This window comes from Enhydra lutris, unplaced genomic scaffold, assembly GCF_002288905.1.
Source record: "Enhydra lutris kenyoni isolate GAN:26980312 unplaced genomic scaffold, ASM228890v2 scaffoldscaffold31, whole genome shotgun sequence".
Classification (NCBI taxonomy): Eukaryota; Metazoa; Chordata; class Mammalia; order Carnivora; family Mustelidae; genus Enhydra; species Enhydra lutris.
In genome coordinates, this window is record NW_019154115.1 from 16,207,009 (window position 1) to 16,232,390 (window position 25,382).

General features: G+C 40.1%; 1 protein-coding gene across 1 annotated transcript in view; it reads left to right on the forward strand.

Moving 5' to 3' along the window:
• LOC111153219 (RAB8B, member RAS oncogene family) overlaps positions 1 to 25,382 on the forward strand; it is a 56,147-nt gene that overhangs the window by 26,584 nt on the left and 4,181 nt on the right. Inside the window, exons 2-6 of the mRNA XM_022512105.1 lie at positions 16,326 to 16,386; positions 18,908 to 18,968; positions 21,403 to 21,480; positions 22,420 to 22,509; positions 23,707 to 23,772. Coding sequence (XP_022367813.1) covers positions 16,326 to 16,386; positions 18,908 to 18,968; positions 21,403 to 21,480; positions 22,420 to 22,509; positions 23,707 to 23,772 — 356 coding nt within the window. The remainder of the gene's footprint in view (positions 1 to 16,325; positions 16,387 to 18,907; positions 18,969 to 21,402; positions 21,481 to 22,419; positions 22,510 to 23,706; positions 23,773 to 25,382) is intronic.

Below are 25,382 nucleotides of genomic sequence, written 5' to 3' on the forward strand. Positions count from 1 at the left end.
ACAGTCTACTTTAGGAGAAGGGAGGGATTATAAATAGAGATGAGGCTGCCCTGTAAGTACAGTGCTGGAAGCCAGTCCTGGGATGGAATTATTATAAGTAGAAAGCTTGGAGTCACCCTGTCCGAAGCCACCCTTGAGCTATATTGGGACCGCTTGAGCTTGGGGCTTGGCAACATCGCTGACTCAGTGACAGACTTCCTTTTTGGAACAGGCCTGGCTCCTGGCTTGCCAGCGTATGACACTCAGAGTTCCCCAGGTCATCCTATCCCCAACTGCCCAGTTGACTGTCTGCAAGATCGTAATAGCCAGGGCTGCCTCCCCCTCCTGCTGGAGGTCCTGCTGCATTCCTAGACAGGTTCCCTGAGGGCTTCTCCTTGAGCACCAGGGCATGGTTGCAGATCGATACGGGTGCTTGCCCTCTGCCCCAGGCCCACAAATTAATGGTGGCAATTTTTTCCTCAAAGCACTTATTGAAAATAATTAATAATATTATCTCATGGTAACGGGAAATCATGTTTGATTATCATTCAACTTTTGCTATTACTCGGCTCCCAAGTCTCTGGCATGTAATAGTAACACACATTTCATTCATGCAGCTAAGGGTTAACCGTATCCTTGGTTAGCTTTCCTTCAGCTCTATTCCTCCCTCTTTGCCTGCCCAGGCTCCTCGGTTAGCTGGCTTCAGACTGGGTTTAGACAGAGACACTGTCAGAAGATGTGAGAGAAGGAAACAAGGAGACACCAGGGTATTTCTCCTTTTGCCTTGTGCCTCGGGTAGCTTCTTCAGCAGAGGAAGCTACTGTTTCTCTGGGACTCCCGTTTTCACTGGACAGGCCCACCTCTTATTGGGCAACACCTTCTCCTCCTTTTGCCTTTCCAGCTTAGCCCTGGTACTGGCTTCCTGCTGTTGCTAAACCCTTGACCATTTCCTCTGGTTCTCAGCAACTTCATGGCTTGTAGTCATCAATTCCCTGCATTAAATTCTTTATGTAGTAAATACTTGGAAGTGGTTTCTTTTTCCTGATTGGACTATAACGTATACACTGCTCCAAAAAATAAGTTTTTCTTCTATCTTTTACAGTTGTTTTTTTTTTCTCCTGTGGTGCAGCCTCAGAAATAGGTTTAAAATAACCCATTTCATTATCCAACTGTCTCCTGATGAAGCAGTTTGATGTAGTGAAAAGAGCACTGAGCTTGGAGCTTCAGTGATGTCACAGAACTGTCTGTGACCATTAAAATTTTTATGAACACTTGTAGTTATTTCCATCATAGTTTCTTCCTCATTATAAACTCAGAGTTGGAAGATCCAAACACAATTAGATAGAGACGAGTTATGTAAAGCATTCATCTCATGTTGGAAGACATTAATGTGCATTTAAAAGTTATCCTCCAAGTGGCCAGGAAGTACATTTGACCACTGATAATACCTCAGGCATCCCAAACTTTTTTGGTTCTTCCTAGCTTTCCTGCAGAACCACGAGCATGTTCCCTAGGGCAGCATACTTGTCACAGCCCCTGTCTTAGAGACTAACATGAGATGGATTTCAGTCATAAGAGCAGACAATTGCCCCTCTCTTTTCTTCTGAACTCCCCTTATTTGGTGCCTTGCCTTGGGGGAAAGATTCAATTTGATTCAAAATAGACTTGCAGTGATGGAGTCTTTTCCAGTTTGGAAGATGCCAGGATGATCAGATCTATTTCAGATTAATCCAGAATAAGAATTTTTAATGCAGTGGCTGCACTGTGCATACTCCAAGGACTCAAAGAATGAATATCTGATGTTCAGGTCTCCTCAGAGTGGACCTGTTTTTCTTTCCTGATACAGAGAAGACCTGGAAATAGGTTCAGCTTTCAGTGCTCTGTTGGAAACTGGCTCCTCCCCTGTTCTTTGTAATCTGAGTTAGTAGCACGTGGTGGGGAGGGCCTCTGGAAGGTGAACCCCCTGTTCTTATCACTTGAGCCACAGAATTCTCATCCTTAGCATAATGGATGCCCCAATGAAGGGAGCTGGCCAGACCTAGCTCTGCCGCTTACCAGCTTGTCGTCTTAGACAAGTTACTTGACCTCTTTGAGCCTCAGCTTCCTTCTGGGTGAAATGGAGGGAATGGTAGTATTTCCTGGAGTTATACTTGGCACATAGTAAGTTCATAGTAAATGGTGGCTCTTTAATATGATCTCATGGTGCATATCAGACAAAGGACTTTGGAGTCAGGAACTCAAGATTACAGCAGAGCTGCAGAGGTTTGCTGAGCTCCTTAGCCTTTGCCAATGTAAATTAAAACTGGCAGAGTTTTTAATATTACCATTCCTTGTGAATATTATGTTTGCTCATTGTGATTTTCAGCTCGTCTTTAAAGTTCTTAGAGTTCAGAGAAAATTTCAAACTTGACCAAGACGATAGTATCTATACTGGAGTATTGGTAGGGAATGTGAAGGTGATGGTATAGTGAATACCTTTTTTTCCCCTTTTAAAGTTTACTTATTTATTTATTTAAGTCATCTCTCTGCCCAGCGTGGGGTTCAGACTCACCGCCCCGAGGTCAAGAGTCGCCCACTCTGCTGACTGAGCCAGCCAGGTGCCCCCTCCCTTTTCTTTTAAATTGTCTTGAAACCTTAAGTCAAATTGGTTTCTAAACAGTGAAAATTTGCTCTTACCGTGTTTGCCATTTGTGATAGACAAATGCCACTTGTTTACTTTCAGCCTTTGGGGAGATAATTACATGCTTGCTTATGGAAGTGACAGAATCGAAGCAGGCAGTTCCCTATCTTAGGAAATCGTGTATTCTGTGGGTTCATCATCTGTCGTTAGTTCCTGCTCCTGAGGAGCAGACCTTAGAATGTTACCTTTTACAAAAGACAGAAGTGAAGCATAGGATTTTCCCGGTAAGAGAGTGTAATGACCAGTCATGGCCTAGGAACTCTTTCAGGCCGGTAACTTCATCTCTGTATTGCTCAGGGCCTGCAAAGAGTCAACCTCATGTCAGGCTCAAGACTTCTTATCAAATCACATATTGAAATTTGTCCTTTCATTAATTAACTTGATTTCCATTTGACTAAGCTAAACCTCACTGTGTGTCATATGTGGTTGAACACTCCTTCGTGGATCTTTGTGTAGCCAATCAGTTTTCTGTTTTATATTTGAGTAATAGACTGTATTCATACATAGAATTGGAATTGGTTGTACGGTTGAAAAAGGGCCAAATCTGACATTTCTCTGCCCTTTGTATCGTAATGTCCAAACGTGGACTTTAGCCTTGAGGCCCATAAAGGCTTATCTGAAGTAGATTAAATATTAGTTTTTCTGAATGTATAGGGTTTTTTTGCTTTAATCTGTTATTTTCAGAAATTCATGCAAAGAATCGCACTCCAGTGGTTATGATCTCTTCTTTTCCCAAAATGGCCAGTGACATTTTCCCTCATGCTCTTCAATCTGCTGACAGACCGTTTGGGGTTAGAAATACATAGTCATTGTGTATCATGTTTCTTATTTCTTAAGACCTTTGTCGTACGCATTTCCTGACCTAATGGCAACGCTGCCCAAACTGGGCATACTCACATTGTGACTACCAGATGTGGAAATCCTGCCCCAGGCTTGCCTGAGGACATCCTTGAAATTACAGTGTGTCTGTAAAGTGATCATGTGAGTGGGGAGTTCTGTTTTTGCTTTTCATAGTGATAACTGAGGGTCACAGTTAGGGTACTGCCGGGGTACTTTTGGCTCTGCCAAACACTGGGTAGATGAATTTAATGTTGGCAAATACCAACCCCTTTTCAATCGCAGAGGTAAAATTTCCACCTTAGTGGTCAAGTGGATTATGTTTAGCTTTTTCTCAACTTTTTATATGTGACCACAGTCTGGCTCAGTCTATCTGCCATACACCCAAAGGCCAGAATTCTCTATCCACTGTATCCCTGTATTTACTTTAAAATAATCTGTATATACCTGCCTTTCTTCTTTCTAAACCACACTGTAATGTGGGGCCTTATGAGTAGAAAGATGAGTTAAAAATATACAAAGCAGGGGTGCCTGGGTGGCTCAGTGGGTTAAAGCCTCTGCCTTCGGCTCAGGTCATGATCCCAGAGTCTTGGGATCGAGCCCCACATTGGGCTCTCTGCTCAGCAGGGAGCCTGCTTCCCCCCCTCTCTCTGCCTGCCTCTCTGCCTACTTGTGATCTCTGTCAAATAAATAAATAAAATCTTTTAAAAAAATATACAAAGCAGATTATTCACCAAGGCCACTTTTGCCCTTGTGTGTGTATGGGAATTTGCCTTGAGCCTCAGCTGAGCAGCTTTTAAAGTCCAATGGGCTCACTTTTATTAATGCTAGCTCTGTTGCCCTCTCCTGTTTAACAGCTGATTAGATTAATTGAATATGATTAATAAATTATAGTATGGCAGACTCAAAATTATCTGTGTTAATTAGGGACAAGGATAGCATGGAAAAATGAAATCTTCAGATGTCTTTCTTCTTGGCTTTGTTTCTGCAGATGCCACAAAGACACATCACGTGAAAGCAAGCTCACATTTCCTTATCCCTTTCTTTGTCTTCCCATACGTTCTTTTGCAGGTGACAGCAAATAAACTGGAACTGAAGAAATTAGGGAAAGAGGGACAGATTTGTCCAGTCTCCTTGGTAGATAATGGTTACAGTCTTTAGTCTCCATCTTTCAGATGGAGTATGTGAATTAGTTATTTAGTGTGCTTTTTTAAATACTTTTTCCCCCAGAGAAATGGCATATACTCATTTTACTTCTTTAATCTAGAATTTGAAGTATAGTCGTAGTGAGTACTACTTCAGCTATAGCATGTGGAATTTTTTTTTCAAAATTACTGAATGTTATAGACCTAGTTCATTTATATCTTGTTCCTTTTGTAATGTTATAACGTAAGTGCCTTCCAAGTTTATATGTTCACAATGACCAAGGGTTACTTTTAATATATTAAAATATAGTACTCTTAATATATATATGTATATACTTTAAAAATATTCCGTCATGGTGAAAAAGACTCAGCCTTCAGTGGCTACTCTAGCATTGGGAAGTAGAGGGTAGGGATGTGGGAGGTGTGTGTGTTATTTTCAAGAAAGTGTACACTCAGTGGTGCCTGGGTGGTTCAGTGGATTGAGCCTCCATCTGACTCTTGATCTCAGCTCAGGTTTTGATCTCATAGTCGTGAGTTTGAGTCCACACTGGGCTCGGTGCTGAGTGGGGAGCCTACTTAAAAAAAAGAAGAAGAAGAAGAAGAAAAAGAAGAAATCACTCACTCTTCGATATTCTGTAGTGGGAAATAAGGGTCATTGCCCTCCAGGACCCAAGATCAGGCTGGAGACTGCCAACGGTCTTCTGTATCTTTCTTACATGCCTGTCATTTGGGGCACCCTCCTGCTTATGACCTGTTAAAAAACACATTTTGTATTGGTAACTTTGAAAAACTTGCCTGAGAAAGACAGGTGCTAACATTCAGTGATCCTTAATGCGTTCCTCCAGGATTGGGAAAAGAGTAGTCTATTTTGGAAGAAGTGGATAAAGACAAACATAAGTGAATAATTCTTTTATTCAAGATTGAGGGCTACAGAGTGGAAACTGTGCAGTTAGTTTTCTTGCTCTGATGCCTGGGTCCTCTTTTTAGTTATTGGAAATGGGGGTGGAGAGCCTTGAATGGGGTGTTCCGCTTTGAAATCGGTTTAATAAAAACAAGCTGATAAAATACAATTTGAAATGTTATTTCAAATTTTGTCAATTTTAGGAAATTTATTTTCTAAAATTTCTAAAATTTCCCAAAATTTGTCAGTTTAGGAAAATTATTTTATGTGGTACTGGATGATTCTCTGAGCCATTCAGGTATCAGGACAGCTTTTTAGAAATGATCTCTTGTCCATATTGTTTAGGTTTTCTTTCCTCCTAACCCCAAATACTGGGATTTGGAAATAGGGAGCATAATGATCAAATGGGAAGTCTGAGGGTAGCATATTTTGATAGCCAACTCATTTTATGCTTTGATAGAGTTATCATTCTTTGTCTTTTCAAAAAACGATTATTTATTTATTTATTTGAGAAAGAGAGAAAGAGTATGAGCAGGAGGTAGAGGAGGAGGGAGAAAGAATCTGAAGCAGACGTTGTGCCGAGCCCAGAGCCTCTTGCACGTTTTGATTCCACAGCTGTGAGATCATGACCTGAGCTGAAACCAAGAGTCAGACGGATGACTGACTGAGCCACCCAGGCGCCCCCTCATTCTTTTGTATTTGAAAGTTAAAGTGGCAATAGCTGGGGGAAGAGGGAAACAAAAGAAAATATGATGTATTCTGTCCTTCATTAGTCCAGACCGCATCCTGTAGATCTGAAACGTGAGTAAGAGAAGATCTGGATTTACCAACCCAGTTGGTACTGGGTGTTGGTATCATTTTATTCTGTTAAAAGCCAACCCAATGAAGTAATAGGTGGCAGAATGTTTATCACTCTCTAAAGTAAGTAAAATGTCTTAAGTATGCAGAGGTGGATAGCCATTTATATATATATAAAAGATAGCATAGTGGGCCCATGGAAGTCTTTACTTCCTTTGCATGTAAGGTTACAGTGCTGTGAACTTTAAACTTTGGTATTGCGAGGGAGTGTGTTTACAAATCCGGGTGATATCATCATTTGTAGAAGTTTTTCATTTTTGACTGGGAAAAACTATATTCTGTTCGTTCCATTTTTATTGATCTTTGTGTTGTCCTTTTACTTGCATATATTCCCATCTGTTTTAACCTTACTCATTAGCAGTAGCTTATTATAATTACCCATCTGTCACCCTGGCCACAGTGAGCTGTAAATGCTGCTTAATTTTACTATACTTCTGTGGCATTGATGCTGGTTTTGATCAAGAAAAGGCTTTTTTGCTAACTAGGCTCAGCACTACGAGTTTGCAGTTATGTTTTTTTACTTTATAATCTCTGATCACTTTCCTTTTATCTTGAGAACAATCAGTGGGAGAAGAAGGTGGGAAGGGGTGAGGTAGGTATTGCAGGAAAGAGATTATGACTTTTGATGATTCTTCAGCCTGCCGTAATTTGGTATAGACGCTTACCCATTTGCTCCCCCATTAAAAAAGAAAAGTTGGTTTGTATTAACTTGGTGAGGAAAATTACTAATTTTGCGTTTTGGACCAATATAAGCTGAAATCTTTTGTAAATAAGTGATTTGGAAATTTTCCTGAAAAATAATAAAATTATAGCTAAAGTTTATTTCAGCCCTAGTTGTTAACCGATATATTACATTGATAAAATCTTTTTTGTTTTTCTTAAGAACTCATTCAAAGGGAAAAAAAATACATCATTTATTTTTAGTTAGTTGCACCACATAATGTTGTTACTTAGTTATATTATTTTTATGTATTATTTTCTTTTTAGCTTTTGTTTGCCTCCAAATGAATGGAAAATATTATACAGTCAATACTTGGAAAGATCCAAAGGATCAGTTTTACTGCATTTTTGGTGCAACATCATTGGAATGTAGTTGTAATTTTTTCCAGTGATAATTCCAGTGATTTGGCGGTAGAGTTTTCCCACAGCAACAGTGTGTCAAATCAGGGATTTGCTTTTCTGTTTTCATTTTCTGAATAACCACAGTATTCCCTCACCCTTAAATGAAACAGACCTGACCCTGAGTTGTCAGAGACAAACAAGGAAATTCCAGGTTTAGGAAAGTGATAGTGACTCAGACTGGTGGGGGTTGCCTGCTACAGAGGTACACTTTCTCAGAAACAGTGGCTGGAGCTGAGGAGATGTGTCTGCTTTCATTTGAGAGCAGTTTGGTTCTTGAGATGGTCATGAATTAATAATGGGGAAAGGAATGGAAATCTCCGAGGCATTCTGAACTTTTATTTTTCAAGAAAGCTTAATTCATGTATTAAGCTCTTTATGAAAAGAGATTTTTTTGAATGTAAAACATCTGTTCATTGAAAACCTCTAAAATCCACATTTTAACAACTTCAAGCACATTGCTACTTCCAGATTGAGTAACACTTAAAACACATTTCCTTTTGAAAATGCAAGATTTGCAAAAGGGACTTGTCATGCATTCATTTGGCCGTTCTCAAGTGGTGAACTGAATGCTGGATAATCTCTGCTGGCCCCTTAATCAGATTTAAAATTCTCGTCCTTCCTAGGTGTTCCTGCATACTTCACCTGAGTTGTAGCTGTCTTTTTGCACCTCATTTGCTATTTCCGGGTTGTTGTTATTGTTTTTCCTCTTGATATTTTTGTAGTTTTAGCATTGAAAACTTTTTGTCATTCAACACATAGCTTATTTTAGCAGTTATCATTTGGTACATAATGAGTTGGTTTTTTACCCTTTTATTTCCCAAAGACATTTTAAGGGTTAATTAGATCTTTATAATTTAATCTATAAAGCCCTTTGAGACCTTACTTAAAACTGTTCTTATCTGCACTGTTTTTGTATCTGCCACACGTACATTTATGGCTCAAAGAAGAAAATCCTTCCTAATTTCTAAAATTAGTTTATGAATTTATCTTTTGTTGGTATGATTAGATTGTATAGGTACAACTGTCTTAACGCCAAGAATGCCAAGAGGTGACTTTAATTCGGCAACAAGTAGAAACTTTTTTTTATTTTAGATTTTATTTATTTGTCAGAGAGAAAGCATAAGCAGAGGGAGCAGCAGGCTAGGCTCTCCACTGAGCGAGGAGGCTGATGAAGGCTGGGTCCCAGGGCTCTGGGATCATGACCTGAGCCAAAGGCATTAACTGATGCTTAACCAGCTGAGCCACCCAGGTGTCCTGAAATGTAGAAACTTTTAAAACAATGTAGAGATGTGTAGCTTTTTCCGTAGGAAGGAGTACTATGTGTCACTATTGATATACACCATAAATGAGGTTTAAGTTACTGCTTCCTATTCACAGAATAGAGGAACCAAAGAAATCTGAAAACTTCTTTCTTCTTTTTGGTATAGTAGGTGTCTTTTTAAAAGGGCAGATTATATTCACAGACCACTATGTTCATTTAAAACTGTTGTTAAATGCCTTCAGAGCTTACTTTTAATGTTTTCTGCTAAACTTTAAACTTTCTGATTTTCAAAAAGGAAATCACATTATAAATTTGAATATAAACAAAACAAAAAATTAAATGATTCTGAATATAGGCAGCAAAATTGGTACTTGGTGAACATGCTTTTATGAACTTACAGAATGTGTATTTACAAAAGAACAATGCCTTGAACTCCTCTCTTTCTTTTCTTTTCTTTCTTTCTTTTTTTTTTTTGGAGGCGGGGTGGGGGGGTAGGGCCTGCAGTGGAAGATGGAAGAGAGAATCTTAAGCAGGCTCCACCCCCAGCACAAAGCCTGAAGCAGGCGATCTCAGGACCCAGAGATCATGACCTGAGCTGAAATCAAGAGTCAGACACTTAACCGACTGAGCTACCCTGGGGCCCCAATCTAAGTTACATTCTTAACTTTATTTCTATTTCAACACATTTTCTCCAAGTCCTTTATTTTGGGGAAAAAAAAATATTTTGAGGCTTCAATCTGTGACTCTTATTTTTTCCCATTTCGGTACTCTGTTTTTCTAATTAGAGATTTTAGCTAATTGTCCTAAAGTCAGGTACTCTAAAACCCATGTTTAAAAGTCCACATTTAAAAGTAAATCTTGGTGTTTAAAAGTCCACAAAAAAAAAAAAAGCCTAAGCAAAATGAAGTTGTCAAAGTTGCAAAATAGCAGTATCCACCTATACTGCATCTTCATCATTAATAATAAAAATCTCAAGTAAGGAAGTGAAGGTAGCATTTCTCTAAAGTAGATTTCAATATTTAGGACAGTTTTTTCTATTTCTGGAATACCTCTGGCATGTAAATAGACCAACCACATAACCCATATTCTCATAGCTTGGGATCACAGATGTTTCTAAATGTACTTTTGAAGCAAAGTACATTTTTCCCCTTTTAATTGTGAAAGTGCAGTGTTGGACTTCTGCTTCTTAAAGTGGATCAGAGGGGATAGATACCCTGTGTTTTTTTTTTGCTGTTGATGTATGGCACCATGAGTAATCCCAGCATTAGAATTTTGTATTGCTATCATTCATTGAAATGCTAAGTGTCCCAGAAATTTGACTTTTTTCCCCCATGGATATCTTGGCTGCAGCCCAAGTGGACTTTTTATAAAAGCACTTGAGTGGGAACCAGGTGTGAAACATGTCAGTAAAAGGTCTCTGCTGTTTCTCTCCCTGCCCTCCCCTCTCCGATTGTCCTGGGTCAGCCTACTTCACCAAGTCACCCAAGACCGTTCTAAGGTAGAAGAGAGAGCTCTGTGTGTTCTAAGCTACAGGACCCACAGGGCAAAAATGCATCCAGATCACTGCGAGCCTGACGGTCAGGACGACTAGCTGGCTCCAGAGTTGTTGGGGCCTGGAGCCGTTGTCCTTCTTCATACTCTTTCCACACTCCCGCACAAACCCAGAGCAACCTCCCTAGGCTCTGAAAACAGAAAAGGTTGTTAGTAAATAAACATCTGTTGGCTGACTAACTGACATCAGTGTAAAATAATTTTGTCATTCTGTTCCCTCTCTGTGTTAAATTATATCTAATTTGTGGAATGAAAGGGGGCCCAGTACTGCTCATTCCAACCTCCTTTGCCCTACTAGGTCTGTTGACTATGGACGTGGGTCAAGTTCAAAGGTTCCTTCCCTCTGTTCTGCAGGCCAGACCCTCCCTTCTTGGCTGCTTCCAACCACACTACTGGTTTCTGAGAAGTATCTGATAAGCAATGCTTTAGGCGAGTGCTCACACCTCATCTCCCTAGAGCCTCGCTGCCAGGTCTCTACCGGCTCTTGTTAATGTGGGTCACCCTGGACAATGCAGAGGCCTCAAGTACAACTTTACCTACTCCTCAGAGGTACAGGGCACAGCTCCCTACCCACGTTCTGAGGGTGGAGGGAGGATATCCTCTTCCTTCTCTCACTGGAATGGAAAATCAGATCTCCTTTGTTCCTCTCCTAGAGGGCCACTCCCAGCAGTGACCAAATGTGTATTCTTTCATTATTCTTAGCCCAAACAGAACCTTCTTTTTCCTCCAGGCTGGGAAGGAAATGCCCCTGAACTCCCTGCATAAAATCGGAGTGGCCAACACTCCTTGCTACCCCAAGCCCCTAATCTGCCCCCTCACTTTCTGAACTTGATCCAGTCTTGCTATGGCCCACACCTGGTCACCAAGGCTCACAGGCCCTCTGTATACTGAGCAGCACGGTATGGAGTAGTGCCTGCCACCCACTGCCTCCACCACTGCTAGCTCCCACTATGTTTTTAAAGTTGCCTTTCATGTCTAAATTTGGTTAGATTTTTCTGCTATCATTAATGAATATCTTCAGATATCACTTTTTTTCAAATAACTACTTATTGCTTCTTAAAAATTAGTAAGAATTTCAGGCATGCAGAGTATACCTACTATAAAACACTCCCACATTCAGATACCACCATGCAGTTTTAGAAATAATAAATGATTAAATTGAAGTCCCTCTGAACCTCTCTTTAATCACCTCTTCTACCATTTCTCTTCAAAGGTAACAGCTCTATGGATTTTGTTGGGTCATTCTCATATGTTTTTATACTTTAATTACACATGGATGTATATATAAATGATACGTTCTATAGTTTTGGGTATTTTTAAAATTATATAGGAATGGTTTGACTCTGGGAAATTTTGCAGTTGGCTTTTTTCACTTCATATTGTTTTTAGATTCAATCATGTTGATACATATGACTCTTGTTCACTGTTCCTGGATATCCCCTGTATACCAAGGTGTTCTCCCACTGGGGGCCATTTCCATTGTTGCTAACCTTTTGCTATTGACCCTTAAAGAGCAGGCCTCCCCAGGGAGATATGGACATTCTTGCACACATCTCTTTGGAAGGCCTTTGGAAGGATCTTTAAATGACAAGTTTGATTTTAGACTCTTTTGAGTTAGTCTTTGTGAATCTGGGTAAGTTGCTGTGCCTCCCTGGGCCTCAGTTTGCTTGGGCACACAGGAAGGACTAAACTAAAGAGCCTCTAAGTTTCTTTCCAAGCCTAGAATTCTGTGATTCCTTTCTGGCTTCTCTGCCTCCTTACAGAGTATAGTATGTATCAGTGATGAGCAACTGCTTAGCATGAGAATCAGTTCAGGAAAACAAAAAACAAAAAACAAAACTCTTGTGTGTCTGTGTGCATGTATTTAAATTCAAAATGAAAATGACTTTGAGTCCCTTGGGAATGTTTTCTTACCATGTAGATTTCCTATTCTATTGACTAGATAAATATTAATGACAAAACTGGCACTGCTTTAAAGCCATCAAGAAGTTAATGGTCGGGCTTATTCTAGTAAACATGAAAGCAGTGTTGGAGTCTTGTCTCCTGAGAGTAGATGTTGGGCTGTGTTGCCAGCTGGGCAGGCCAATGCATTGCTCATGAGTTGGGATGACTCAGGGTCGTCATTTTGAACATGAATTATCGTATTATGTGCAGCCAAGAAATGATGCTTTCTAAAAGACTGTTGAAACATGAAGGGCTTTTTTTTTTTTTACTCTCAGCATAATGCCCTTCAGAAGCTGTATTTTTGAGATCGTATGGTCTTTTTAAATTAAAAAAGAAAAAGTTGCTCCCTTCCCGCCAGAATGAGCTGTGGTTCTTGCTGCTGTTGATTTGACAGCCCCCTCCTTCTTTGCAGTCTCTAATCACCTGAGGCTAGGACACAGGCCAGTGCTTTGGAACTATAGTCTCAGGGACTCACAGGCTGTGAAGATCATGGATTAGTGCAGAGATGTCGTGGCAACTACCTGGGTTGCTCATTGTCCTTTTTTTCCTTCATATTGTCTGTTAGTGGCTGAACGCTAGATGAAGTACTAGAGTTATTATCAAACCTGGTAACCTACACATCAGGGTGGTAGTGATAGCTGTTATGATTTGTCCATTTCCTATAGCTATGAACACAAAATTTTACTAATTGATAGATTGGAGTATCATTCTAACAGATACTGTGATCAATTCAACAGCTTTTCCATTCTCTCCTATTTTTAGCCATCCTGGGGTCAGGGAAGTGACCCAGCTGCAGGGATGGGTCTTGATCAATCTAAATTTAGGGAGGAGTTTAGCTTAATCCAATCTTGCTGACTGCCCGTGGCCCGTGGTTGGTTCTGGAACTCAGCATTAGCCCCTAGAACCTGACATTCTCATTGCTATAATTCTAGAAGTGAAACATGAAGGAAAGGTCGCTGGAGGCTTTTTGGGAAACATTTCCTCACTTTGAAGTGAGAGGCACAGGAAGATGATCTCTTTTCTTCTCGGCATTGCTGTTGTGGTCAGGAACCGTTACCAATCAGGGGGTGAAACTGACACTCCCAAGAGGGCAGAGCCAAAGGAGGTACAGAGAAATGAGCCGGAACTACTGGTTTGAGCCATCCCTGAACCTCAGCTCATCACTGGGCTTATTATATGAGTCAACAAATTACCTTAAGCTAGTTTGATTTGAGGTTTCTATTATTTGCAGCAGAGAGCATCCTAACTGATATAATTACATTACTGTATTATGACTGGTTATTCTAATTCTGGAGTAGTCTCAGGAAGTTATCTTTACATTTTAAAGTGAATATTAATCCAACTGGAGTCTACTGCTGTTATTGTCAAACTAATTATAAGATCTTGATTTTCATATTGTAATAGATTTTTTAACATCCTTACTATTGTTACTACAGTATGCTAAGAAAACTTTGAACTTTCAAGTTGTTCTTAGTTCTCCCCATACTTAGTAGAATGTGACCTTTACTTACTTATTAATTAGATGAGAGTATTTAACCTTTTATTATCTACTGTATATGTGTTTCTGAATGCAGTCAAACTATCAAAGAGAGGATGGACCCTTTGCTTGATTTGAGAGTAATTCAGAGTAATATGTTAACAAAACCAAATAACACAGGATTAAGCCAGGACTTGTCATGTCAGGGTTGGACGTGGCCAAGGAAAGAGCTGAGGGAGGAAGTGGGGGAGGACCCATGGGTGGAGTGGCATCCTCAGGCAAGGCTGCTGCATGAGGTAGCCAGGCATGTGCAGAGGGGAGGAGGTGGAGGGCAGTTGGAGAGAGGCTCTGAGGGTGGCAGGGTCAGGAGAGCAGTGCCTCTGAAAGGCTGTATTGCCAGGCAGAGGAAATTGACCCCACACCTTAATAGTGAGGTGCCATTACCTCAGAGATGGTTGACAGTTACCCTCGCAGTGGCATGGAGGGGAGTTAGACCAGGGAGAGAAGCTGGCACCGAGTCCTGGGAAGCTGTTACCATAATTCATGCGTCAGGTGACAAGAGCTATAGGATAATAGCATCTGAATATGTAATATCTTACATTGATACGGAATTTCAGAGTTCCCAGAGCACATTCAAACACGTTATTTAATTAAGTCCCCTCACCCTTTTTTTCTGGATGAAGATACAGAGGTTCAGAGCAGTTAAGAACCTCCCAAAATGTGTCAGTGACAGAACCCAACCTATAGTCTAGGTCTTTGGACATTCAGATCTACTGCTTTTCAATAATAATATAAACGACATTTTCCATTATTAGTGAAACTCTGTGCTAATTTGGCTCTGCTCTGTGCATTTGTCTATCAGCTGGCTCCTGACAGCAGTGTAAACAGAAGCTAAATACCACTGGTCCCAACTCTTCTAAACACTGAACACCTCTGAATAGTGAAAAGATGGTGAAGTATCACAGATAATGGTAGAACCTCCTCAGATTACAGAAAGGTGATCCTTCTAACAAGTACAAAAAACAAAAGGCTGGGTCGAGAGAAAGTTTCCTAAATGTTTTAAAGGAATGGAGAGTGACTGAGATTTTAGGGAGCCTCCAAGTGGCAGTCTTTTTGGGTACTCTCAATATTTATATGTAGAAACATTGTAGTAACATAGCTGTTGAAGGCTTTTCTCCTCCCAGCATAACTGCATTTAATGTTTAAGTCAATTTAGCAGATATGTAATTGACATGTTTTCTTGAAATGTCGTGGAAACCGCTTTTAGGGGGTTCTGAACAGAATGCAAAAGAATAGAAAAATCTAAAAGCTGAGTGGCCAGATGATAAAGATTTAGCAAACTGCATCTAGGTTGTCTTCATTAACTTGTCCCTTCAAAGAGTAGCAGCTTATTCCTCATAAGTGTGGAGCATTCTGATATTTGTCAAGGACTTTGTGGTTCTTTGTAATTGAAATTTCTAATAAGTTTCGAACTACCATAGTGCAGGGTTGGGGGCGTGGATGGGTGAGAGAGGGTTGGACTTTTAACTGCCAGGGCCCCCAAACGTCTTTTACATGGTACCTGTCTGGCCTACCTGAGTGCTACTTACAGGTTAGAATCACCTGGAGAGCTTTTAAAATTACCAATGCACAGATCCTACCCCACCTTTTTTTTTTTTTTTTTTTTAAAGATTTTCGTTCTTTATTTGAGATAGAGAGAGTGAGCACATAAGCAGGGGATAGAGGGGGGAAGAGCAGGCTCTCTGTTGAGCAGGAAGCCCGATGTGGGTCTCAATCCCAGGACCCTGAGATCATGACCTGAGCCGAAGGCAGATGTTTAACATGCTGAGCCACCCTGGTGCCCCAGATCCTACCCTTGACTGACGAAGTCAGAATCTCAGAATTTGGGGAAAGGAACAGACCTAGTCATAAATAGTTTGTAAAGTTCTCCAAGTAATCCTACAGTTCAGCTAGGGCTAAAAACCATTCTAGCTATTTCGGCTCCAGCCTGTAAGCAGCAGGAAATGTTTATTAAATTGTACATAGGATACCTGATAGCTGTATAAAATAAATATGTAGGTTTTCCCGTCCCTCAGCTAAATAGGCAGGTTTGGGGCCTTAGGGTTTTGTTTTTCTCCTTAGCCAGTTGTAGGTCCTAAAGAACACATGGCAGGAGATGGAGGAAGACATTCTAAAGAGGTCTCATGGCATTTTTTAGGGAAGACTGGGGCAGGAAGGGTAGGAATCATTGTTCGTATGTATTTCAGGAAGCCGAGAATATGGCATGTTCTCAGTCTATCTAAATTATGTAACTTCGAGGGATGTGATCCATTTGTATCAAAATAATGAGGCATATAATACATTGCATTTAACATGTGTGGGAATTCTTCGCAGAGTAATTAGCATTCCTTTCTTCAGCCTGTATTCAGAGGAAACATACCATTCACACCCTCTCTGTGTTCACATTTTCCAGTGCGTTGGAGAGCTTTTTTTTTTTTTTTTTTTTTTTCAATAGAAATCTTTGTCCTTTTCCTAATAAGACTTGGATTATAGTTGGAGAAATTTAGCATTTCTTTTTCTTTTTCTGGCAGGAATTGATTTTAAAATCAGAACGATAGAACTAGATGGAAAGAAAATTAAGCTTCAGATATGGTAAGTAAAAAAAAAAAAATTATACACAGAGTTTCTACTTTAATTGGAATGGAAAGTGGGGATTAAAATGTGAATTGTGGTAAGTTAGTGGTAACCTGTGAGAGCTAAAACATCTTTTCTTTACTAGAACCAAGGGGGAGTGGGTGAGTATTGAAAGGTATCTCCACCAAGAATGGGAAGGTAAGGAATGATCTTAAACCTGGAAGAGATCTGAGAACTCATTCTTCCCAGACACTAATTTTGTAGGAAGGAAAGAAAACCTAAAGAGTGTACACACTTTTTCACTGTAGTTGTTGCAGCTTTGAAATCAGATAAGGCAAAAGTTGTCACATGGTAGGAACCCTGAGCAGGTTCTTCTTAAGTACAGATCTAGATTCTAGGTTCTGCCTCTCAGGTGAGGGCTTGGGCCAATTGCTTCCCTTCTTAGGTCCTGTTTTTCCTCATCGGTAAATTGGTTGGCGAGCCTGAAGACATCTGAGAGCCCCTGCAGATCTAACATTTTATTATTTGCTTTCATGTTGCTTCTCTTTAAATTAAAAAAAAAAAAAAATGAGGACCACTGAACCCATCTAATGTGTGATGATGACAGCAGTAGTCAAAGCTTAGAAATTCAGAGCAGCCTAGATTAAGAAGCAGGCAGGGCAAAATAGTAAAATAATATATATCAGCTTTTTCCTTAGGCCGTTCTTCTTTGAATCTCAGAACCAGGGTAGAACTAGAGCATCATGTTGAAATCCACTGGTCCTTCTTTAAAGAGAAGAACCTAGGGCTTAAGAGTGCTTAAGTCCATCTGAGGAATTCTGTCTGGGTTACTGATAAAGCTGAGACAACTCCACAGATCTGGAGCATCATGTCAGCTTTACATATCAGTGTAGGATAACAGTTCCTGGTATATTCATTGGGAAACATGGTGAAGGTTACCACAGGTTGCCCTTTTCATCTATTGATATTTAGTAAGAGACCAAATATTTTAAAGATCTAAAGAAAAAGTCTAAGGGAGAAGCAAAGAGAATTTTTGACTCTATGCTGAACAGTCCTGACCATGAGTAAGAATTGAATAAGAGTTGTTACTAGGAGCCTGTGGGCAGTCAGCTAATTAGAACTTAATATAATATCATAGCACTCTTAGCAGCAAAATAAGACTCCATTCAGTCTTTATGACCTGTATTTAGTATGGCAGGGGTTTCTCCTCTGTCCTCACTGCAGAGCTGATTCTAAATCCAGTAGCGTGTGAGACCAAAATATGGTTAGCTGGCTCCAAGATGCTTGGCTTCTGTTTTCCGCATGGTGTGTTTCCATATACCAAGCAAGTGCTCTGGGTATCTAATCCTGATCAGTGAGAGAATGGCAGGAGAAGATGACTGTGGTGGGAAGCCTGGCCTTGCCCTAAACCGCTGAGACCGAGGATGCTTGAGGGTCATTCAAGGGGCTGAGCCATTTAATGGTTCAGTGGTAGACCATAGCCCAGCTGAGCCTGTTGCCTCTTCTACAGAATGAGGATGACTGTCTTATTGCTACATTGGGCTATGGTGGGTATCACGTGAGCACAGACAAATGTATTTTCTAAGGTATAAATAAACAGTAAGGTATTTATTAATGTTTTTAATTTGCTGTATTTCCCTTGGGCCTCCATCTCTTATTTGGGTTGGTATGCCAACGTGTATTTCCACAAATGCCTCTCTTTCCCCTGCAATTAAGTTGTACAATTTCATTTGCCTTAGTAGCATAGGGAGAGAATTAGTTCTGGTGGTGCATGGCAAATTTAGAAATAATGATTTTCCCAAATAGCAAGGAAATTTGACTCCCTTTATAGGGATCACTTCAAGCAAAGTATGAAAAATTTTGAATTTTTCAGAATGGATTTTAAGAGAATGCCACCAGCCAGAAAGCAAGAATACATGAACGTGTATATAATCTTGAGGTGTTGTTCATATCTTAAAGTCTTCAGAAACATTGTCAGCCATTCTATGTGAAACTCCAGGCTCCCATTTAATCCCAGGCTCTACAGCTGACAAAGTTCTTGAGGAGATCCATTTTAGTGTGCTCTGCTGAGCAGAATTCACACAGTAGTAAGTGCAACCCAATTGCTTGCTTTGTACAGAAATCAGACTCTGTACAGAAATCAGAGAGCAAAATGCCTTAATCATTGGGCATTTACAAAAAGGATTATAACTACTTGTAGGGGTCCAAGAATTTAGAACTATTCTCTGTTCTCTCCCACGTGTGTTTGACTAATAGAACATGCCAGTTCCTAGCAGGGCCATGTATTTTCTTGTTGCTGCTTTTATCATCAAGGTCCAAGTTTCCCACCAAAGTCATTGTGAGCTCCTGACAGGCCCCTGTGGCCACCTCCGCCTCCAGCTCACAGACACACAGCATGCTCCCTATGCGGCTCGTTCGCCTTGCCCTTGAAACCACTGCCTTTGTGAGCTGCCCAGAATTCTCTCTACAGCTTAAGGTCTCTCCTCAGCAATGCTGGTGATAATTCTAAAACCACTTTCTCCTTTGTTTCAAATTTTAGGGACACAGCAGGTCAGGAAAGATTTCGAACCATCACAACGGCATACTATAGAGGAGCCATGGTGAGTGTGTTTGAGGGTTTTTATAACTCTTCAGGTGAGAGTAAAACATGCATATTCATTTCTCAGGATTTTAGGATCTAAGCTACAGTCTAGCATAATGGGGGAGATAGGTTTTGGGATGTGAAAACGACATTTAAAGGGTTTTTCTATGTTCTCTGTTCAGTAACTGCATGCTTTGACATTGGTCTTCGTAATATTCATCAGGTTATTAGTTTGTAGATGTTTTGGAACTCCTCCACACATTCTGAGCAATTGTATATCTTAGTGAAAGCTGGGAGACCAGTTAAAGGCAATGACGATAATTCAGGCTAATAGACGAGAATAGGAATAAGACCGGGCTTAGGAGTTGAGGGGTCAGAATCGGGAGATTGTGTGGTTTTCGGGCCTATAACAGGTTTTAGTGACCCTGGTTGTGAGGAGGTAAGTCTCAGGAGTCTGCTTGGGCTGGCTGGCAGGGTTGTATTACCCTTTATCAAAACAAGGGTATAAGGAGGAAGACAGGATTTGGAGGGGACAAAGACAACCTTGTGTTTTACTTAGTTGAGTTTTTGGTGACCACATGGGACATTTGGGAGCTGCTATCTGGTCATTGGTCTCCAAAACACATCTGACACTGTTCTCTTCGGCTTCGCCTTGTGCCGTTCTGCCATTGGATCTATGCACTCTTACCAAGCTGCCTCTCTCACTCAGTCCAGTGGGTTCTGGGCCATTCTCGTCAGCAGGGTACTTGACAACATTTCTGCTATGTGCCAGGTACTGTGGGCTTTCTCACCGCAGCCTCAGCCCTATGGCCCAGTTCAAGTCTACTCAGACCTCAGGTCTTGGCTTTAATGTCATTTTCTCAGGGAAGCCTTCCCTGACCATCTCATCCCCTTAGCCAGATTAGCCACATTTGTACTCAAAACTCCCCATACTTCATCATAGCAACTGTCAAAGTTGTAACTAATTGTGTAATTATTGGTTTATAGTTTTCTTTGCTAGCTGGCCATGAGAGGAAGGGGCCTTGTCTATCCTGTCCACTACTGGTAACACAAAGTATACGATCAGGCACATAGTGGGGGCTCACTAAATATTTGTTGAATGGACAGACAGATGGGTAGATCTAGCACTTAATACAGGAGGGTGGTCTGGTGGTACAGATTTTGGAATAGTTACAATGTAAGTGTCAGTTGATACATTTAGGAGATAAACCGTTTAGAAATACCAGACATGGGGCGCCTGGGTGGCTCAGTGGGTTAAGCCTCTGCCTTCGGCTCAGGTCGTGGTCTTAGGGTCCTGGGATCGAGCCCCACACCAGGCTCTCTGCTCACCAGGGAGCCTGCTTCCCCCCGCCCCCGCCGCCCCGCTGCCTGCTGCTGTGCCTACTTGTGATCTCTCTCTCTCTCTCTGTCAAATAAATAAATAAAATCTTTAAAAAAAAAAATATCAGACATGAGGATCTTTAAAAATACGATGGCAATGCCTTTCATTATACTTGTATAACAAATGTATTATGTTTTAAGTGTCTGCAATTTATGTAGACAGATAGTGATTTTTGATCAACCCATATTTGAAGAAATGGTTTTATTTTTTAAGTATAAAAAGAAATAACTTTATTTTTTTTACTTTATTTTTTAAAAGATTTCATTTATTTATTTGACAGAGAGAGAGATCACACAAGTAGGCAGAGAGGCAGGCAGAGAGAGAGGGGAAGCAGGCTCCCCGATGAGCAGGGAGAGGATCCCTCGATCCCAGGACCCTGAGACCACGCCCTGAGCCAAAGGCAGAGGCTTAACCCACTGAGCCACCCAGGCACCCCTAAAAAAGAAATAATTTTTTTTTTAAAGATTTTATTTACTTATTTGACAGAGAGAGATCACATAGGCAGAGAGGCAGGCAGCGAGGGGTAAGCGAGGCTTCCCGCTGAGCAGAGAGCCTGATCCCAGGACCCTGAGATCACGACCTGAGCGGAAGGCAGAGGCTTAACCCACTAAGCCACCCAAGTGCCCCAAAAGGAAATAATTTTAAAGCAGTATAGTTACGATCTTAGTATAGGAGTAAGAAGCAAGACATTTCTACTTGCAATAATAAAGTACACAACGGAAGTGATTACCTCTTTCTCTAATCACTATCTCTGTTTTAACTGAAACACTCCTTTAGCTCCATTTGGTACTGATTCTTAACAATGTGCATTCAGGTAGAAAGGGTGTATCACCTTCACCATAATCACTAATTCATTAAAAGTAAACAGTAAAAAAAATGTTTACAGACTATTCACACAGTGAGACAGTGGAGGGATTTATTTTTCCTTCTTTGTACTTTAAAATTTTTATTATAAATCTCTTAATTAAAAAGACAAAGGACAAATAAGAGATTTCTGGAAGGTAGGAGTACACTGACATTGTATTCTATAACTTTAAATGTATGATGTACTCAATAAAGGTTTTTCTTACAGGGAATTATGCTGGTCTATGACATCACAAATGAAAAGTCCTTTGACAATATTAAAAATTGGATAAGAAACATTGAAGAGGTATGTATGGAAGGAGATGATGATACAAGAGAGGAGTCCTTCCGGGTGCTTGCGGAGGGCTCCTTCTTTCTCTGGAAGAGGCAGCTGAGCTGCTGAGAAGTACACCAGGGGCAGCTGAGGCCCCCTTGCTCTGAGGAGCACAGCCGGAGTGATCTCTGGTGCCACAGGTTGAACCGCTGTATCCAACAGGGAGCTACACACAGCAGAGCAGTCTCACCGAATTTTAAACTTGGGCTGGATCTTGAAAATAATTTAATCCAAGTCCCCATTTTACCCATGTTGAAAACTGAGGCCAGAAAGAAGAGACTTGCTTGTGCTCCTCTAGCTTTAAAGTCTGACTCCCAGCTTCTTGCTGTCTGACTGGCAAAGACATCTCCCTGTTCCATCAACTTAGCATTTTTCCCTTCTAACCTTTTCTCTATCGTTAGATATTTGAAATTTGGTTTAATTCCAGATTGACTGGTATTAAGACTTTTTTTTTGAATGTCTTTGACATTTCAGAAAGAAATCTGACTTTAAAATCATTTTGTACACATTAATAATAACTTACAAGATTTCATATTTTAAGTAGTTCAGAATCCAGAATACCATCCTCATTGGCTCACTCAGTACTTATTTTTTTCCTTCTTTGACCCAAACTAGTATTTGGAAGTTTTGTTGTTGGATAACCAGAAGTTCTACTTCTGTTTGTTCATGTACCAAAAAAGGCACAAGAATGACTGTAAGCCTTTGGGGAAAAAGTTCACATAGGCTCTTATGCTATACCTTTTCCCTCCTCCCAGCTTTTAAATTTTTCCCTGCATCAGGCTTTGTGTGGAGCGAAAGATGATTTTTCTTATTATTAAATTTATGGATATGTTTCTGACAGGTAGGGTTTGTCTGTTGAATAGCTGTGTTTTGCTCTGGCTGTTTTAACAACGTACTATTTTCTCCCCATAGCATGCCTCTTCAGATGTTGAAAGAATGATCCTGGGTAACAAATGTGATATGAATGACAAAAGACAAGTGTCAAAAGAAAGAGGAGAGAAGGTAAATTTGAACCGAATGCGTAAAGATTAGAATCTATTCACACTAAGCAGTTATTTTCTTAGTATTACTTAATTGTTGATTTCAGTTTGAAGAATATCTGTATTTTAATCCTTTAAAAAAAACAACAAAGAGATGTAATCCATACTTGAATGGTATGAATTAGTATTCGAGATCCAGCTCCATATATTGTGTAGTCATGACTCATTCCTGAAGAATTTGCTGTTTTCTGGGAGATACAAATTGGTCCTTTTTCAGATTCGTGCAGCTGAGAGTTCAGGCTATTTCTTCCATATCCGTGTGAAAATGCCCAGTTTTAAAGGGCAAATAAATCATTCTCTTCAATTAAAAGTGATCGGATAGGTGAAGCTTAACCAGTAATCACATTCCAATTCATTATTTTTTTCCTAAGACTATTTTACACCATATTAGATTTACGTCATTATGGTGAAACTACTTTTAATTCATCAAGCTGTGGATGTCATTTATGGTGTTTTCTATTTTGTACCCTGCAAAAAAAGCAAGAATTTATTACATGTACATATTTATTTCTATAACATTTTCTAAATTAACTTAGAGGCTTCAGTTTTTAAGTCTTGGAATTTTGCTTTGGCCTTTTTTTGGTAATGCATGCAAAATGTATTTTGTTTTTAAATCTGACTGCAAACTTTTTTTCTGTAAGAACATTCATTTAATCTTGTTATTTTAAATAAACTGGGAACTTTTTGGGAATAGATGGAAATAGAAACCAAATAAAAACAAAAGCGGTGAGTACTTAGTATTTTAAGCTTTCATTCTTTATGTACCAATTTATTAAAAAATAATGAAAAGTCAGTATAGTAACTGTTAGAGAGTTGTACTTTGGGAGCAGGTGAAAGGGGTCAGCGAATCCCAAATTAATGGTAGGAGCAAGTATCTGTCTCACGCTTTTTCTTGTAAGCATACTAGAGAACTAAAGCATAATAGAACAAAAAAATAATTTAAGTCATGTCTTGAGTGGAAGCACTGCCATTTTACTTATGATGATTAAGTTAGATGTCTACATTTCAAACACATAGAAGAAAGCAAAGAAATTTGAGAACCACAAGAGTTTTCAACTAGATCCTCTACCTTTGGGACTTTGAACAACCTAGAAAAAGGAAATGCTTTATATGTTGAAGCAACTTGAACAAAATTTAAATGTTTCTGTTTGCCTTTCAGTTAGCTATTGACTATGGGATTAAATTCTTGGAGACAAGTGCAAAATCCAGTACAAATGTAGAAGAGGTAAGAAAGAAATGTTCGGTGACCTGTTATGGGGTAACATTAGAGCTGAGATGCTTATGTTCAAGCAACTCTCCAAAGTTGTCCTTTTCTTAGTGAATGCCTTCTGTGAGCTCCACCTCCATTTTGTGAATTTTTGTGCTTCTGACTTTTATGGGGACCCAGGTTGTTGAATTTCTAGCAACCAGCCCCCACATGGGCTATATGAGATTGCTTGATTAAGATTCACTGAGCAGAAGGTAGAAGTTCCGTTCAAGCTCAGCTTTGCCCTTTGTTTAGGAAGCCAGAAATCCTGCACTCGCCGAACAAGCACAGTGTTTTCTGCTCATTTATCATGGTTCGTGTCATCCTATAGTAGTAGCCTGTAGCAGGAGAATCTTAATTACTTTCATGTCTGTATTCTCTCAAGAGAGAATTAAACTGATTATTGAACAGATTTCCTTAGATTGAGCATGATATATTGTAACACAACAGCATTTAGTAGAAATAAATGTGTTTATCAGAGAGTAGTTTTAATAAATTTTCAGTAAGTTAATTGTTAAAGACAAATCATCTAGAGTCTTCTAAGAATAAATTTTCTTTACCAAGGGCAGTTGTTGATAATATTTTCTTTTTTAAAAACATTTTTTAGGGAAGCCTGGGTGGCTCCATTGGTTAAGGATCTGCCGTCAGCTCAAGTCATGAACCCGGGGTCCTGGGATCGAGTCCTGCACCGGGCTCCTTGCTCAGCGGGGAGACTGCTTTTCCCTCTGCCTGCTGCTCCCCCTGCTTGTGCTCTCTCTCTTTCTGACAAATAAATTAATTAATAATTTTTTAGAATTTATTTGAGATTGAGAGTGAGAGAGAGAGAGCATGAGAGGGGAGAGGGTTGGAAGAAGAAGCAGACTCCCCACTGAGCAGGGAGTCCAATGCGGGACTCGATCCCAGGACTCCAGAATTGTAACCTGAGCCAAAGGCAGTTGGTTAACCAACTGAGCCACCCAGGCGCGCCATTAATAACATTCTTAAAACTTGTTGTAAAAATGATAAGTGTGTGTTAATATGTGCAACTGAATGGACAGTAATACTGATGGTTTTATAGACATTTCATTTCTTAGACTACCACCATTCACCATAACCATTATTGCTTAAAATTGAGATATAAATGACTTTATTAGCTAAGGGACACTGGTCAGAACTTTTTCTTCGTGTTTTTAATAACTACCACTAATTGTTTCAGGTTGGCTAATGGGTGTTAGGAAACAGAAAGCTTCTGTTCATTTATTTACACAAGCATAGAGGAGCAGAAAAATGCTTCCTTCTGCTTGCCACAAAAGGATTTCCTTCCATCAGAAAGAGGGGAACCTCTTAAGTAGAAACAGGAGAAAATGTGTGCCCTGAGATGGCCCAGATAGGGTTTCTCCCACAAAGTGAACTCTGTACCCTGGCTTAATGGAGCAGGTTTAGGTCTCTGTTTGTGGCTGCACTGTGATGACATCTGTGGCTTACAGAGACCTGTGAGCTATGCGAGTACAGAGCTGAGAGTTGCCTGAGCTGCTTATTCTGACCAGGCATTTGGCAGAAATTAGCAGCTTTCCCAGAGCTTTAATTTAGTGTCGTTAGCTTTTCCTAGA